Source organism: Haematobia irritans, chromosome 2 (assembly GCF_050003625.1).
Source record: "Haematobia irritans isolate KBUSLIRL chromosome 2, ASM5000362v1, whole genome shotgun sequence".
In the NCBI taxonomy this organism is placed as follows: Eukaryota; Metazoa; Arthropoda; class Insecta; order Diptera; family Muscidae; genus Haematobia; species Haematobia irritans.
The window spans coordinates 82444295-82459635 of record NC_134398.1 but is presented as its reverse complement, the minus strand read 5'-3'; the positions used below and the strand labels follow the sequence as shown (position 1 = coordinate 82459635).

General features: G+C 32.6%; 1 protein-coding gene and 1 long non-coding RNA gene across 2 annotated transcripts in view; one reads left to right on the top strand and one right to left on the bottom strand.

The window, feature by feature from the left end:
* The first annotated feature begins 2148 nt into the window (after window positions 1–2148).
* On the top strand, window positions 2149–2600 carry LOC142223278 (uncharacterized). Its single transcript, XR_012718655.1, has 2 exons — window positions 2149–2201; window positions 2274–2600. It is a non-coding gene; the product is annotated as an uncharacterized LOC142223278 (long non-coding RNA).
* Window positions 2601–5027: 2427 nt separating this feature from the next.
* mthl15 (methuselah-like 15) overlaps window positions 5028–15341 on the bottom strand; it is a 161124-nt gene continuing 150810 nt past the window's right edge. Inside the window, exons 5-7 of the mRNA XM_075295434.1 lie at window positions 7136–7317; window positions 5588–5974; window positions 5028–5524 (exon numbers count right to left, since the gene is read on the bottom strand). Of these exons, the coding sequence (XP_075151549.1) occupies window positions 5373–5524; window positions 5588–5974; window positions 7136–7317 (721 nt within the window). The 3' untranslated portion in view covers window positions 5028–5372. The remainder of the gene's footprint in view (window positions 5525–5587; window positions 5975–7135; window positions 7318–15341) is intronic.

Genomic DNA, 15341 nt, shown 5'->3' with positions numbered 1-15341 from the left:
AAAGATATCAATGGAACGTGTTGGTCATATCATTCATCAATATTTGGATATGCGGAAGCTCTGTGCAAAATGGGTGCCGCGCGAGCTCACATTTGACCAAAAACAACAACGTGTTGATGATTGTGAGCGGTGTTTGCAGCTGTTAACTCGTAATACACCCGAGTTTTTCCGTCGATATGTGACAATGGATGGAACATGGCTCCATCACTACACTCCTGAGTCCAATCGACAGTCGGCTGAGTGGACAGCGACCGGTGAACTGTCTCCGAAGCGTGGAAAGATTCAAAAGTCCGCTGGCAAAGTAATGGTCTCTGTTTTTGGGATGCGCATGGAATAATTTTTATCGATTATCTTGAGATGGGAAAAACCATCAACAGTGACTATTTTATGGCGTTATTGGAGCGTTTGAAGGTCGAAATCGCGGCAAAACGGCCCCATATGAAGAAGAAAAAAGTGTTGTTCCACCAAGACAACGCACCGTGCCACAAGTCATTGAGAACGATGGCGAAAATTCATGAATTGGGCTTCGAATTGCTTCCCCACCCACCGTATTCCCCATATCTGGCCCCCAGCGACTTTTTCTTGTTCTCAGACCTCAAAAGGATGCTCGCAGGGAAAAAAATTTGGCTGCAATGAAGAGATCGACGAAACTGAGGCCTATTTTGAGGCAAAACCGAAGGAGTACTACCAAAATGGTATCAAAAAATTGGAAGGTCGTTATAATCGTTGTATCGCTCTTGAAGGGAACTATGTTGAATAATAAAAACGAATTTTGACGAAAAAATTTGGTTTTCTTTGTTAGACAGGGGACTTATCAGCCAATGGTAGAAAAAAAAATTAATGAAATTTTCTTTGTGTGTATATATTTTTAAACCGCTATTTGGTTACATCCATGTTTTTACTTGCAGCATACTCTCTCGGTCTCTCTTTCTAAACACATATATATTTATAAGCTATTTCTTAATTAATACAAAAAATAATAAAACCACACTTATTATAAAAAAATGTTATGTCCCAAACATAATATGTTCTAACATGTTGACATATATGTCGCAAACATGTTATGCTAGTTTATGAACATTATATGCTTGCACCTAAAAATAATGTGCTTGCTTAATTTGAGTTCCAAATATATAATTTTTACACCGATACATATGAAAAACCATCTTTTTCGTCCGTGTACTTGTTTAACATAGAACATGGGAAAAATAAAATACTTAGTTTGAAACTTGAACTAAATTGTATTTCATTCTCGAGATTTCATAATGAGGACAATGTAACGACTTCGTTATTTGGTATTGTCGTGAGGCCAAAGATGTCTTGTCCTTAAAATACAAAAGCTAATTTTGCTTAGCTTTTTTCTGATATAAGAGTTTTTCCTTGCCCAAAATCGATAAACTTTTCAATTAAGTGACTCGACTTAAAAATGGGTATCTGAACATGAAAGAAAATTTTGTTCGACTAAGGTCAACTTGGCTTTAATATTGTATTGAAAAATACTTCAAAATGAAAGAAATTGTCTTTAAATTTATTGACTTTTTGTATCTTGACACTCAGTAGTTTGCTGAAATTTTCTGCTGGTCCGAATAAAATTATAAAGTCTCTCCAGTCAAATGGACAATAGTAAAATGGTACACATTATGAAACTTCAAACGTTAAAAACAATTAGTATTTTTTTGATTATGCAATAACATTTGCGAACAAGCAACCCTTTTTAGTAGTTTACATTTTAAGGTGGGTATTAAGTTCGAGTTCGCGGTCACTTTATTAAAACAGTTTAATATAAAGCATATAAATTAACTCAATTGATGCGCAGTTTCTTGTTCTTCTAAATTTCGGCAAGACATTATGGGAATAGGTTTGTTTTCATTTATAATTTTAATTATTTCAGGAAACGTAATCGCGAAAATAAAGTGATTTTCAACTCGAAAACCGAACATAGTACCCACCTTTAGCCGCTAAAATCGCAATTTTTCACGATTTTAAGCAAAGAGAGTAAAATGTACTTTTACTCTCTTGCCAGTTTTTACTGGATAATTATTGCTAGAAAAGTAAGCGAACAGACCTATTGTTGGTGAAGTCAGTTTTGACAAATGTCAACGTCGATATGTCAAATGTCAACGCCATCAAAGCACCACTTTTAAACTTGTTGTTTTGGAATATATTATCCAAAATTTCTTTTATTACGGAGATTATATTTGGTAAGTATTGTATTTGTCATTTAAGAAATTTGCCATTCCTTTTATAGTCCCTTTGTTTTTAATAATTTTTAGATTGGAAAATTTCTATTATACATTCATATATGGGAGCAACCGTCGTGCAATGGTTCATGTCCGCTTTGCATACAAACGGGTATGGATTCAATCCCAAACACCTTAAACACCATAAAGTTTTGCAACGGTGGATTGGTGAATTACTCCCTCTGCAATGCTGGTGGCATTTCTGAGTGTTTCAAAGCTACTCTAAAATTTTCATCGCAATGGGAAATTATGTTCAATCTCGGCTATAAAAAGGAGATTCCGTGTCTTTGAGCTTCCAATACTTCGATGGAATTCAATTTATTTCACACATTTAATAAATGTAGAAGTTATTGTATTAAATGATTTACAGGTTTCATTTCAACATATCATTAAAAACGACAAATTTTGTTGCTGGGACAACAAACATTTGTAGTTGTTATGGAAGTAAAAATGTTAGCTATTTCAACTAACGCAGTTTGCTATTTCAGCAGCGATGTTTGTCAAAAACTTTTAGCAAACACGTTTGCTATTTTAAGGCCGGTACTATGTTCATTCTTGCGAAAAATTTTTATGGAAACCATTATTTCGCACATAGAAAGCGGCGTTTTTTTAGGTAGCTTGGAGCGCTATTTTACAGGGAGCGATATTGGATTAAGTTGGTGGTTGTTGCTTGTTTTTACAAAATAACATTTTATTTTTCCTTGGGCAATTGATCTGCTATTCATTTGATCCTTTGTATAGTTTCGGAACAAAAATATGGTCCGTGTTTGATTTATAAACCCGCACAAATAGTTTTTAATAAATAAATTATTTCTTAATTCACATTGCAAATGGCGCCGTGCTATAAACGTCAGTTTTTCAACACGAAAAAACAAAGTATCACAAATGGAAAAAATTTCGCAAATTTTTCGCATTTTTTAGTTTTGTATGGAGTTTCAACGCGAAAACCGAACAGAGTACCGGCCTTTAGCTGTAAAAAATGTTTGCTGTTTCAACTAACGAATGTTTGCTGAAACAACTACATGCTACTGCTGTTCCTTACTAAATCTGCTGTTTTAGCAAACAGTTTTGCTATTATGATTATAATGCTTACGGCAATTCTGTGTTGCAAAGTTTTTTAAGTCGTTTCTCCGTAATGTCAATCGCCGTTCGGACACGTCTTTAAAAGGAGGTCCCTTTTCATTGCGCTAAACATAGAATCAGGCAGCTCTCATTGAGCCTTACTACGGGCAGTCACTATAGACCGCTATATTAATCTAAACCGATGTGATCCAAATTAGGCACACTTTGGTAGAATATAAATCCCAATTTATTATCTTGCATTTTTGGATTTTTAACCACCATTTACGAAATTCTTCCTTCTCATAAAGGCATAAAGAAAAATAAAGTAAAGGGTGATTCTTTTGAGGTTAGGATTTTCATGCATTAGTATTTGACAGATCACGTGGGATTTCAGACATGGTGTCAAAGAGAAAGATGCTCAGTATGCTTTGACATTTCATCATGAATAGACTTACTAACGAGCCACAACGTCGAATTTTCAGTGAATGGGCCCTAGAAAAGTTGGCAGAAAATCCGCTTTTTTATCGACAAATTTTGTTCAGCGATGAGGCTCATTTCTGGTTGAATGGCTACGTAAATAAGCAAAATTACCGCATTTGGAGTGAAGAGCAACCAGAAGCCGTTCAAGAACTGCCCATGCATCCCGAAAAATGCACTGTTTGGTGTGGTTTGTACGCTGGTGGAATCATTGGACCGTATTTTTTCAAAGATGCTGTTGGACGCAACGTTACGGTGAATGGCGATCGCTATCGTTCGATGCTAACAAACTTTTTGTTGCCAAAAATGGAAGAACTGAACTTGGTTGACATGTGGTTTCAACAAGATGGCGCTACATGCCACACAGCTCGCGATTCTATGGCCATTTTGAGGGAAAACTTCGGAGAACAATTCATCTCAAGAAATGGACCGGTAAGTTGGCCACCAAGATCATGCGATTTGACGCCTTTAGACTATTTTTTGTGGGGCTACGTCAAGTCTAAAGTCTACAGAAATAAGCCAGCAACTATTCCAGCTTTGGAAGACAACATTTCCGAAGAAATTCGGGCTATTCCGGCCGAAATGCTCGAAAAAGTTGCCCAAAATTGGACTTTCCGAATGGACCACCTAAGACGCAGCCGCGGTCAACATTTAAATGAAATTATCTTCAAAAAGTAAATGTCATGGACCAATCTAACGTTTCAAATAAAGAACCGATGAGATTTTGCAAATTTTATGCGTTTTTTTTTAAAAAAAAGTTATCAAGCTCTTAACAAATCACCCTTTACAAAAAAAATATCAATCGCTTCAAATCATTACTATATCTTCTTCTTTAGTTAGCATTATTTGTACGGTGATTGACATTTATAGCCACATTTAGATCATAAATTTTTTGAGACAATGAAATTTTCATTGTGATGAGGAAAATTCCTTAAAAAAATTTAAGAATGAACTACAACAAAATATTTTTGTTTGCAATAAACATAAGTTAATTTAAGCAACATATAGCCCATCTTCAAACTTGTCCACCGTGCAAAACAAAAAATAAATCTGCGACAAATTTTGGAACGATAGCTTCATCATTGAAGGCTGTAGCATGATTACACAGATAGACGGACATTTTAGATCGATATTTCGATGTGTTACAAACGGAATGGCAATCTTATTATACCCCACCCTATAGTGGTGGTCTATTAAACATATTATTTTTTAGCTTATATAGTACCCTCATTGATTTTTATATCGACATTTAGTTTATGTTTTTGAGACTTGCTTGGGTTGAGGAAAGTTTTATTGGTTTGTGGAAGAATTCGCAAAAAGTTTTTTTCTGGAACATAACTTATTTATATTATATTAATTAGCATTAGATTAATGATGGACTTTTTTCAGTGCATTGTGGAGTTAACATATTGATGCATAATGAAAATGAGAACAAAAGAATAATAAATAAATTTCAATGGGCTTTGAATAAGGAGTCTGCTTAATATTATAAAGATGACCGACATATTTTTAAATACTGATGCGAAAGTTCGAGGATGTTTGAGTAGTAACATAAATATTTACAAAATAAAAAGCATTTAAAATTATATGCGTTTAAATGGTGGGTACGCGGCGAGCGGCATTTGGAGTCAACAGTGAGGTATGCCCATCGATTGCATTAAGGCGATTCATGGAAATGTTATTATGAGTATAAGTCGACATGGTCCCTGTCTGAATGTTCTTCAAGGAGTCGGCTGTTCGTAGTCCTGAAAATACATATATAGAAAGGATGACTTAGGAACAATGCAATGGACACACAGTTTACTTACCAACCCGTTCCAGTACTGAGTGCCATACACGTTTCTTGAAGACGAATATAAAGAAAACGGAAACTCCCAACAGGACATTGAAGGAATCACTAATGGCCCAGAAAAATATTTTCTTGTGATCATAAAATATTATGCTCAGTAACTCTAGGAACCATGTTATGCCCATGACCACGAACAGTTTTGTGTTCATAGCGAAGCGGGCCTTATCGACAAAGAAACGTCTGCGCATGATTGGTTTTTCAGCATTTGAACTTTGCATACGGAAGATTTCACGTTTAACCCTATTGCAATAGCGCAGAGTGAGTATAAATAGGACGAGATTGATTAGGAAGAGTATGCCGACAGGACCAGAGAAAAATAGTAAGTTGGCCGATCCAGCTGAATCATCTGTAAGAAAGATTTTTCATTTTCAATTGCAGTTCGAATTTTATACTGTCGTCATCTAAAGTTCACAGAAAAAATGCCTTCGAAAATAAAGGCAAAAAGTCATCATCAATTTACTTTTCATTGAGTTAATTTTTTGTCTATTCAGTGAGAAATTATTATTAACTAGTGTCTAAACTTATGTTTAGACTTATTCATAAATCGTAGCTATAGATACATTTGAATTTAACACACTGAATTATTGTGAATCATACCGAAATATCAATATAAACTTAAAATCAATGCACTCATCACTATTACTAATTAATCAGGATGTCTATTGTGAATTATTTTTTATAACCATGATTATTGTATGTAATAGCGATTAAGTTTCGTGGTAAGCTTAGAAACTTATAATCGATCAATCTTTTCGCAAATCTTGAACGGTGAGCACAATCTCTAATAAATTCTACATCTCCAAACTCTAAAACCCTTGTATTTTTCTCATTCTCTTGTCTCGGCGTTTTTAATTGTGGAGTCATAATTTCTCACACTAGAGAAATCATGACAGTCATCTAATCCAAACTCTCTTGTTTTACAAAGGTAGCCCATCTGTTGTCCCATCAACCCCACATACAGTCCACTTACTCCAAGAATTGGTGTCCACTTGTTTCTTCACCTTCGCCACCAACACCCCCTGTAGCCTACCAATTAAACAACTAGAAAAAAGTTATCTGGCAATTAAAGAGTCTTTCATTTTGGACTCTTTAATTAACAGATAACAGTCAGTGACGCTAACCTTTAGTAAAATTTGCTTTGTGATCTTCTTATATTTTTATGACTTAAGACAAAAACTTAACGCAATGAAAACAAAATGGCTAAATTAAATTGATGAAATGTTTTCGTTCGATATCGATAATAGCAAAAACAAAATGTTTCTGATCGCATTTAAGAGCTCCTAAGAATATAAGAGGGCTTTTTTTAATAAAATTTTAAAACTTAAAAATTTTACGAATTATTGTTCATTGAACCAAGAATTAACAAAAATATTATAGCAGGCACTGACAACTGTTTATGCAGACTTTTTCTATGAGTGTACTGAACACGTCCATTTCTTTACTTATGCGGCATTTTGATATGGGGTTGGCGTAGACTTGTAGATATTTCTTTATCGTTTATACTCACACGTGAACCAGCATCGACCATGTCCGAAGTTTGGTCGAATATTCTCACTCAAAACGTCGGATTTGGTTAAAGTTACTGTGATGACTGTGATTACTGTCGGCAGTCCCCATCCATAGAGGGAATACCATAAGAAACGTTTATTTTGGCTACTTTTGAAGGCATGGTGTTTCTTTTTTGCTGATCTGTAACGAGTTGAATTGAAAATATAATTAATTTCATTAATTATTTAATAGTATATAATGCTTAGTACTAAGTTCATTTCTGCGAAAAACGAATATAAACAGGTATCACTGTCAATAGGGCCGCCAAATACAGAGTTGCTATCTTATTTATGCGAAATAAATTTCAGAGGTCAATCAATATGTGTTCGATAAAGCACAAAACAAAAATTTCGCAGTTAAACCGCGCGAACGCATTTTCTACGGAGTATAACAGTTTTTAGTACGAAAATTTTATCTTAGTACTAGACTTAACTGACACATATTTATGCCCAGTTACCCAATCTCACAACAGGATGGCTGATAAGTCCCCGGTCTAACAAAGAAAAACACATTTTTTTGTTGTCAAAATTCGTTTTTATTATTCAAATTTATTTCAAACAATCAATTGTTAATGTAGCTAAAACCCATAAGTCAATTCAGAATGTAATGGAAAATAGTTACCTATTTTATTTAAAAGATTAAATGGGTATTGCAAAATTGCTGCCACAAACCGAAACTACCATGACAATGTCAATACGGGGACCTTGATCATCTCGGAGAAAACCTGAATCCTACGAATTTTTGCGTGTAGTTAGTGGTGTTCCACAGGGGTTTGTGCTTTATTCATTATGTTCATTAATGTTCTGTTTGATTTAGTAGGTAGTCCGAATTGTTTACCATTTGCGTTTGTTGATGATATACAACTTCTGTATATATATATATATATATATATATATATATATATATATATATATATATATATATATATATATATATATATATATATATATATATATATATATATATATATATATATATATATATATATATATATATATATATATATATATATATATATATATATATATATATAAACATTAAACAAATTCATTAAGGAATTTACAGCTATTCAGAAACTACTCAACATCTGCTAACACAACGTTAGGCATGAGACAGTACATCCAGCATAAAAATTAAATAAACATTAAACATAATAAAAAAAAAACCAAGTATATACGGCCGTAAGTTCGGCCAGGCCGAAGCTTATGTACCCTCCATCATGGATTGCGTAGAAACTTCTTCTAAACACTGCCATCCAGAATCGAATTACTTAAGTTGCGGTAACGTTTGCCGATGGCAAGGTATCTTAAAACCTCCTAACACCATCTTCTAAATTGTATGTAAGTCCATACGTGGTATATATTAAATCAAAAAAGATCGATCCAATACGTATATAATTCAGTTTGACAAAGTAGACATAAAATTTTTACAAAATTTTCTACAGAAATAAAATTTTAACAAAATTTTCTATAGAAATAAAATTTTCACAAAATTTTCTATAGAAATAAAAATTTAGACAAAATTTTCTATAGAAAGAAAATTTTGACAAAAATTTCTACAGAAATAAAATTTTAACAAAATTTTCTATAGAAATAAACTTTTGACAAAATTTTCTATAGAAATAAAATCGTGGTAGATTATTTTTGGCTCGAGTGGCAACCATGATTATGAACCGAATAAAATTTGAACAAAATTTTCTATAGAAATAAAATTTTGACAAAATTTTCTATAGAAATAAAATTCTGACAATGATGAAAATTTGATTATGAACCGAATAAAATTTTGACAAAATTTTCTCTAGAAATAAAATTTTGACAAAATTTTCTATAGAAATAAAATTTTGGTAGATTATTTTTGGCTCTAGTGGCAACCATGATTATGAACCGATATGGACCAATTTTTGTGTGATTGGACCAATTTTGGTATGGTTGTTAGCGACCATATACTAACACCACGTTCTTAATTTGAACCGGATCGGATGAATTTTGCTCCACCAAGAGGCTCCGGAGGTCAAATCTGGAGAACGTTTTATATGGGGGCTATATATAATTATAGACCGATATGGACCAATTCTGCCACGGTTGTTAAAGATCATATACTAACACCATGTTCCAAATTACAACAGGATTGGATGAAATTTGCTTCTCTTGGAGACTTCGCAAGTCAAATCTGGATATCGGTTTATATGGGCGCTATATATAATTATGGACCGATGTGGACCAATTTTTGCACGGTTGTTAGAGATCATATACCAACATCATGTACCAAATTTCAGCCGGATCGGATGAAATTTGCTTCTCTTTGAGGCTCCGCAAGCCAAATCTGGGGATCGGTTTATATGGGGGCTATATATAATTATGGACCGATGTGGACCAATTTTTGCATGATTGTTAGAGACCATATACCAACACCATGTACCAAATTTCAGCCGGATCGGATGAAATATGCTTCTCTTAGAGGCTCCACAAGCCAAATCTGGGGATCGGTTTATATGGGGACTATATATAATAAGGACCGATATGGACCAATTTTTGCATGGTTGTTAGAGACCATATACCAACATCATGTACCAAATTTCAGCCGGATCGGATGAAATTTTCTTCTCTTTGAGGCTCCGCAAGCCAAATCTGGGGAACGGTTTATATGGGGGCTATATATAATTATGGGCCGATGTGAACCAATTTTTGCATGGTTGTTGGAGACCATATACCAACACCATATACCAAATTTCAGCCGGATCGGATGAAATATGCTGCTGTTAGAGGCTCCACAAGCCAAATCTGAGGGTCCCTTTATATGGGGGCTATACGTAAAAGTGGACCGATATGGCCCATTTTCAATACCATCCGACCTACATCGATAACAACTACTTGTGCCAAGTTTCAAGTTGATAACTTGTTTCGTTCGGAAGTTAGCGTGATTTCAACAGACGAACGGACGGACGGACGGACATGCTTAGATCGACTCAGAATTTCACCACGACCCAGAATATATATCCTTTATGGGGTCTTAGAGCAATATTTCGATGTGTTACAAACGGAATGACAAAGTTAATATACCCCCATCCTATGATGGAGGGTATAAAAAAAACAATAAATAAATAAAATTAAAATTATTTTCTAACATAAATTATATATGACTTAGTACTTATCACACATTTGACTCATGAATTAGAAAAATGAACATATAGTCTTTTACGAAATGTGGTTGAGGAACAATGAAATATCTTGAGAGAAATAGGTAATGCATTGAAAATGGGAGTAACACGGACAAAATAAGACTTTTCTAATGAAGTCGTTAACCTAAACAAACATATATATATATATATATATATATATATATATATATATATATATATATATATATATATATATATATATATATATATATATATATATATATATATATATATATATATATATATATATATATATATATATATATATATATATATATATATATATATATATTATTGTTCTTATTTTTTAATTTTTTAAATTGATAATTAATTTAATTTATATTTTTTAGTACTTTTTTTCGTAATTTTCATAATTTTTTGTTAATTGTTTCAATTATTGTATATCTGTTTGTTTCAAATTCTGTTTAGTTACTTATTGATACAATTTTTGTTATTAATTTCTACTTTTTAAGCTCATAATTTTTATAATTTGTAAGTATTGCTATGTTTGTGTAGTTTTGGAATTCGTATATGGGTTTGCGGCTTGGATTTGCCAAGCAAATAAATAAATAAATTGCGAGAAGTCTTCCGACGATGGAGCGCACGCAGTAGAATAGAGCGACGGAGGATCATCAACACTACACTACAACCTCAGAAGGATGCTGCGACAGAACGCCCAGTTGATCCGGAACGCCCGGTTACTCCACATGACACCGCCAAGACAACAACAAAGCATCTACTACCTTATATGGGGTACAACCGTGCAGTAACAAAGTCACGTCGGCCTTACAAATATACCATGGTGATGAACAGAGGTTCCGGATAATTATCAACAAACAAGGTAAGATGATAATACAAGTGCTGGCTCTCGCCATTGACCCTGTAACAGCAAAAGACGTTGCTATCGTTTTCATCCCATCATAATTTTAGTACACCCTCAAAAAAAATCGCTTCACATATATTATTGGATATTGCCGAAACATTATTGTGTTTGTTTTACGTGAACATATCATATGTTTGGGCATTTTGAGCCCAAAAATATTACATGCTTGAAAGAAGATTGTGCTAAAAAAATTATTTCTAATAGCATCTTCCCTCATATCTTTTTCACTTCCATAAGATTTTTTTGTTCTTAGCACCTTTTTCTGTAATACAAACAATGTTGAAGAAATTACTCAATTTTATAAATTTGTTACATTTTACCTTTCGCCTGGACGGAGAATAGAACCGAGGGCCATACAGTTTGTAAGCCAACACACTATCCACTGGGCTACGTAGCTGTTATTGTCATCAATAGCCAAATATCGTTATGAGGTATACTTATATAGCATAGTTTGCAGCGCCCACACTGTTAGAAAAATATGTTTTTCATATGTTCCGATATAAACAAAATGTGTTTCGGGCACAATTTTTAAACACAATATATTTAAGTGCAAACATGTAATGTTCCTAAACTAACACTAAATGTTTGGAACATCTATATTAATATGTTAGAATATATTATGTTTGTGGCATGAATGTTTCATAAACATCATATGTGTGAATACAAACATATATAAATTTACATTTAGCTGATAGCCTTTGTAGCTAATGCTATTTCTTTTTTTCTTTATACTTGCCTTATATTTATATAAGCTAAGTTAAATTTAATAAATAAATAAATTTACAAATTTCGACTAAACATACATATGTTGTGATATTTTATTCAAAGCGACAGAGAGAGTATAGAGAGAAATAGAGATGGAAACAGGGAGAGTTGACGAAAGATATGAATATAACACAGCAAAAGAGTCAAAAGAGAGCAATTTCTGTGAAACCGCTTGTATGTTGTTTCGGAAAACTGTTTTATGATAAGGCCAAAAATTTGATATGTTTAAGTCTAAATATTATTTAATTTTAATAAAGAGAATAGACATTAGGAACCAAGAGAATAGACATTTGAAAAACAAACAGCATATGTTTTCGCCTTGAGAGCATCATTTTATGTATGTGTGGACGTGCGTTGGGTTTATCATTTTGGCATTATGGGCACAATTTTTTTCTTGGTTCGTTAAAAGAAATCAGGGGTCTTCATAAAAATAACGAAAGGGCACTATACTCTTTTTAGAGTTGGGACAGTAAAATGAAATAAGGAGGAAATAGTGAAAAATTACACAGTAAAATGTATAAAAACAAACATTAGTTCCTCTTTATTAAAAAGTAGTCCACGAGGAGTTGACGGACACCATCAAATATAAAAGCGGGCATTAAGTTCGAGTTTTACAGCTAAAACAATTTAAAAAGTTTATTTTCTTTAAAATGAATTATTAAAGAAAAATAAAAGGAATTTTAGAGCGATGGTGTTAAATGCTAGTAAAAAACTGTTCACTCCTAAATAAATTTATGTTTATATTATAAAATTATGTATGTATGTTTATACTCGACTCCACGTTCTTCTTTTGTTAGTTTTTGAAGTCCTTCCAAATTTTAAAGTTTTGTACAAAAACAGTTTTTTATTACAAGATTGTTATTTTTGCAATAAAAAATAATATTTTATCCAAAAATCAGTCAATTTCGTTTATATCAAGCACTGTTACTGACTATAAATCTTTAATAACGCACATTTCGAAGTTTCATTTAAAAAAAATTAATATAGTATAAATATAAATGTGTAAAATAAAAAAAAAAAAATGTTCGGTCGGAGCAGGGGTTGAACCCACGACCCTTTGCATGCAAGGCAGACATGCTAACCACTGCTCCACGTGGCAAACAAATGTATATTTCTGTTAAATAATGTTATGTTTGCATGGGCTCGTGGGCGCTGCAAACTATGCTATATAAATGTAACTTAAAACGATAATTATCTACTGGTGACTATAACAGCTACGTAGCCCAGTGGATAGTGTGTTGGCTTTTAAACTGTATGGTCCTCGGTTCGATTCTCCGTGCAGGCGAAAGGTAAAATTTTAAAAATTTATAAAAGTGAATAATTTCTTCAACATTATTTGTATTACAGAAAAAGGTGCCAATAACTATAAAATTTCGTGGAAGTGAAAATTACGAGTATGTTAGGGAATGAGCACAATCGTGTTTGGGAAAAATTCTTCCAAGCATATAATATTTTTGGCTCAAAATGCTTCCAAACATATAATATGTTCACATAAAACAAACATATTAATGTTTCGGCAGTATGCAATAATATATGTGCTTCCTGCAAAATATGTTTGGAACATATGTTAAAGAAGCGATTTTTTTTGAGGGTTCACGAGCCCATGCAAACATAACATTATTTAACAAAAACATACATTTGTTGGCCACGTGGAGCAAATGGTTAGCATGTCTGCCTTGCATGTAAAGAGCCGTGGGTTCAATCCCTACTCCAACCGAAGACCAAACATTTATTTTTACATATATTCCAAAAATTCTGAAAAGATGTCCGACATTACATATTAGTATATTAAATTTTAACAATGAAACTGAAACTGTGGATTTTTAAAGATTTACATCCAGAAAAAAACAGTGCTTGATAAAAAAGAAATATTATTTTTTATTGGAAAAATAACAATTTTGTAAAACAAAATGTTTTTGGTATAAAAGTTTGAAATTTTCGAAGAAATTCAAAAACTCTAACAAAAGAAGAATTTGAAGTCGAGAATAAACATAAATAATTTTACAATATACACATAAATTTATTTAGGCGTGAACTATTGTTTTTTTTACCAACATTTTAAATGCATTTAAAATTGATCGTATTTTGAAGTACAAATAAATATGAATTTTATTAACGAATAAATTTGTACTTAATTCCATTTTTAACTTTAAGGCCAGCATTAAGTTGGCATTATCGCTCTAAAATGTCCATGTTTTCACGTTTACTTTTCTTTAATAATTCATTTTAAAGAAAATAAACTTTTTCAATTGTTGCTTTGGATCATTCCCCACCAATGTTATAATACAATTTGCCAAAAAAAAAGCTATAATGTTATTCTGAGTTTAGAGATGCGAGTTTTGCCGCTAACATAAAAAATAATTGTAGCGGCAAAACTCGAACTTAAAGCCCGTCCGTCAAGTGCCCGTCAACTCCTCTTGGACTACTTTTCAATAAAGAGGAACTAAAATTTGTTTTTATACATTTTATTGTTTAATTTTTCACTGTTTCCCCTTTTTTCATTTTACTGTCGCAACTCAAAGAGTATAGTGCCCTTTCGTTATTTTTTTATGAAGATCCCTTTGTAATTTTTATACATTTTCCACTGTTGTTTTTTAATTTCCTTTGCCTGAATATTTTGATTTACTCGTCGTACGTTTTGACGAACCAAGAAAAAAATTGTGCCCATAATGCCAAAATTATAAACAAAACACATTTTATGTATGTGTGGACACACATACATAAAATGCTGCTCTCAAGGCAAAAACACATGCTGTTGTTTGCAAATGTACATTCTCTCTCTTGGTTCCGAATGTCTATTCTATTTACTCCGAATACTCATTTTATTATTCAAATTAAATAATATTTAGATTTAAACATATCAAAGTTTTGGCGAAGCCTTATTAACATGCCAAGGGCATAGCCAAAACAAATGAACACATAAAGAAGTTTTCCGAAACAACAAACAAGCAGTTTCACAGAAATTGCAAACACATATTATTTTTATGAAACATTCATGTACTAAACATAAATATTCTCACATACTAACATATGTGTCCCAAACATTTAATGCTAGTTTAGGAACATTACATTTTTGCCCTTAAATATATTGTGCTTAAAAAATTCTGCCCGAAATAAAACTTACATGAAAACTGAAAAGAAATACTGTTTTTGTAAAACTGAACAATCTTGAGGAATCAATAAATATATTTTACGAAACTTTGAACTCATTCATTGGTAAATCTGTCCCATTAATTCGCGTTACTAATAACACTGGTCCGCCCTGGAACAACAATAAATTAAGTAACTTAAAAAACAGAAAGAATAAACTTTACAAAAATTACAAAAAATCTGTCGCAG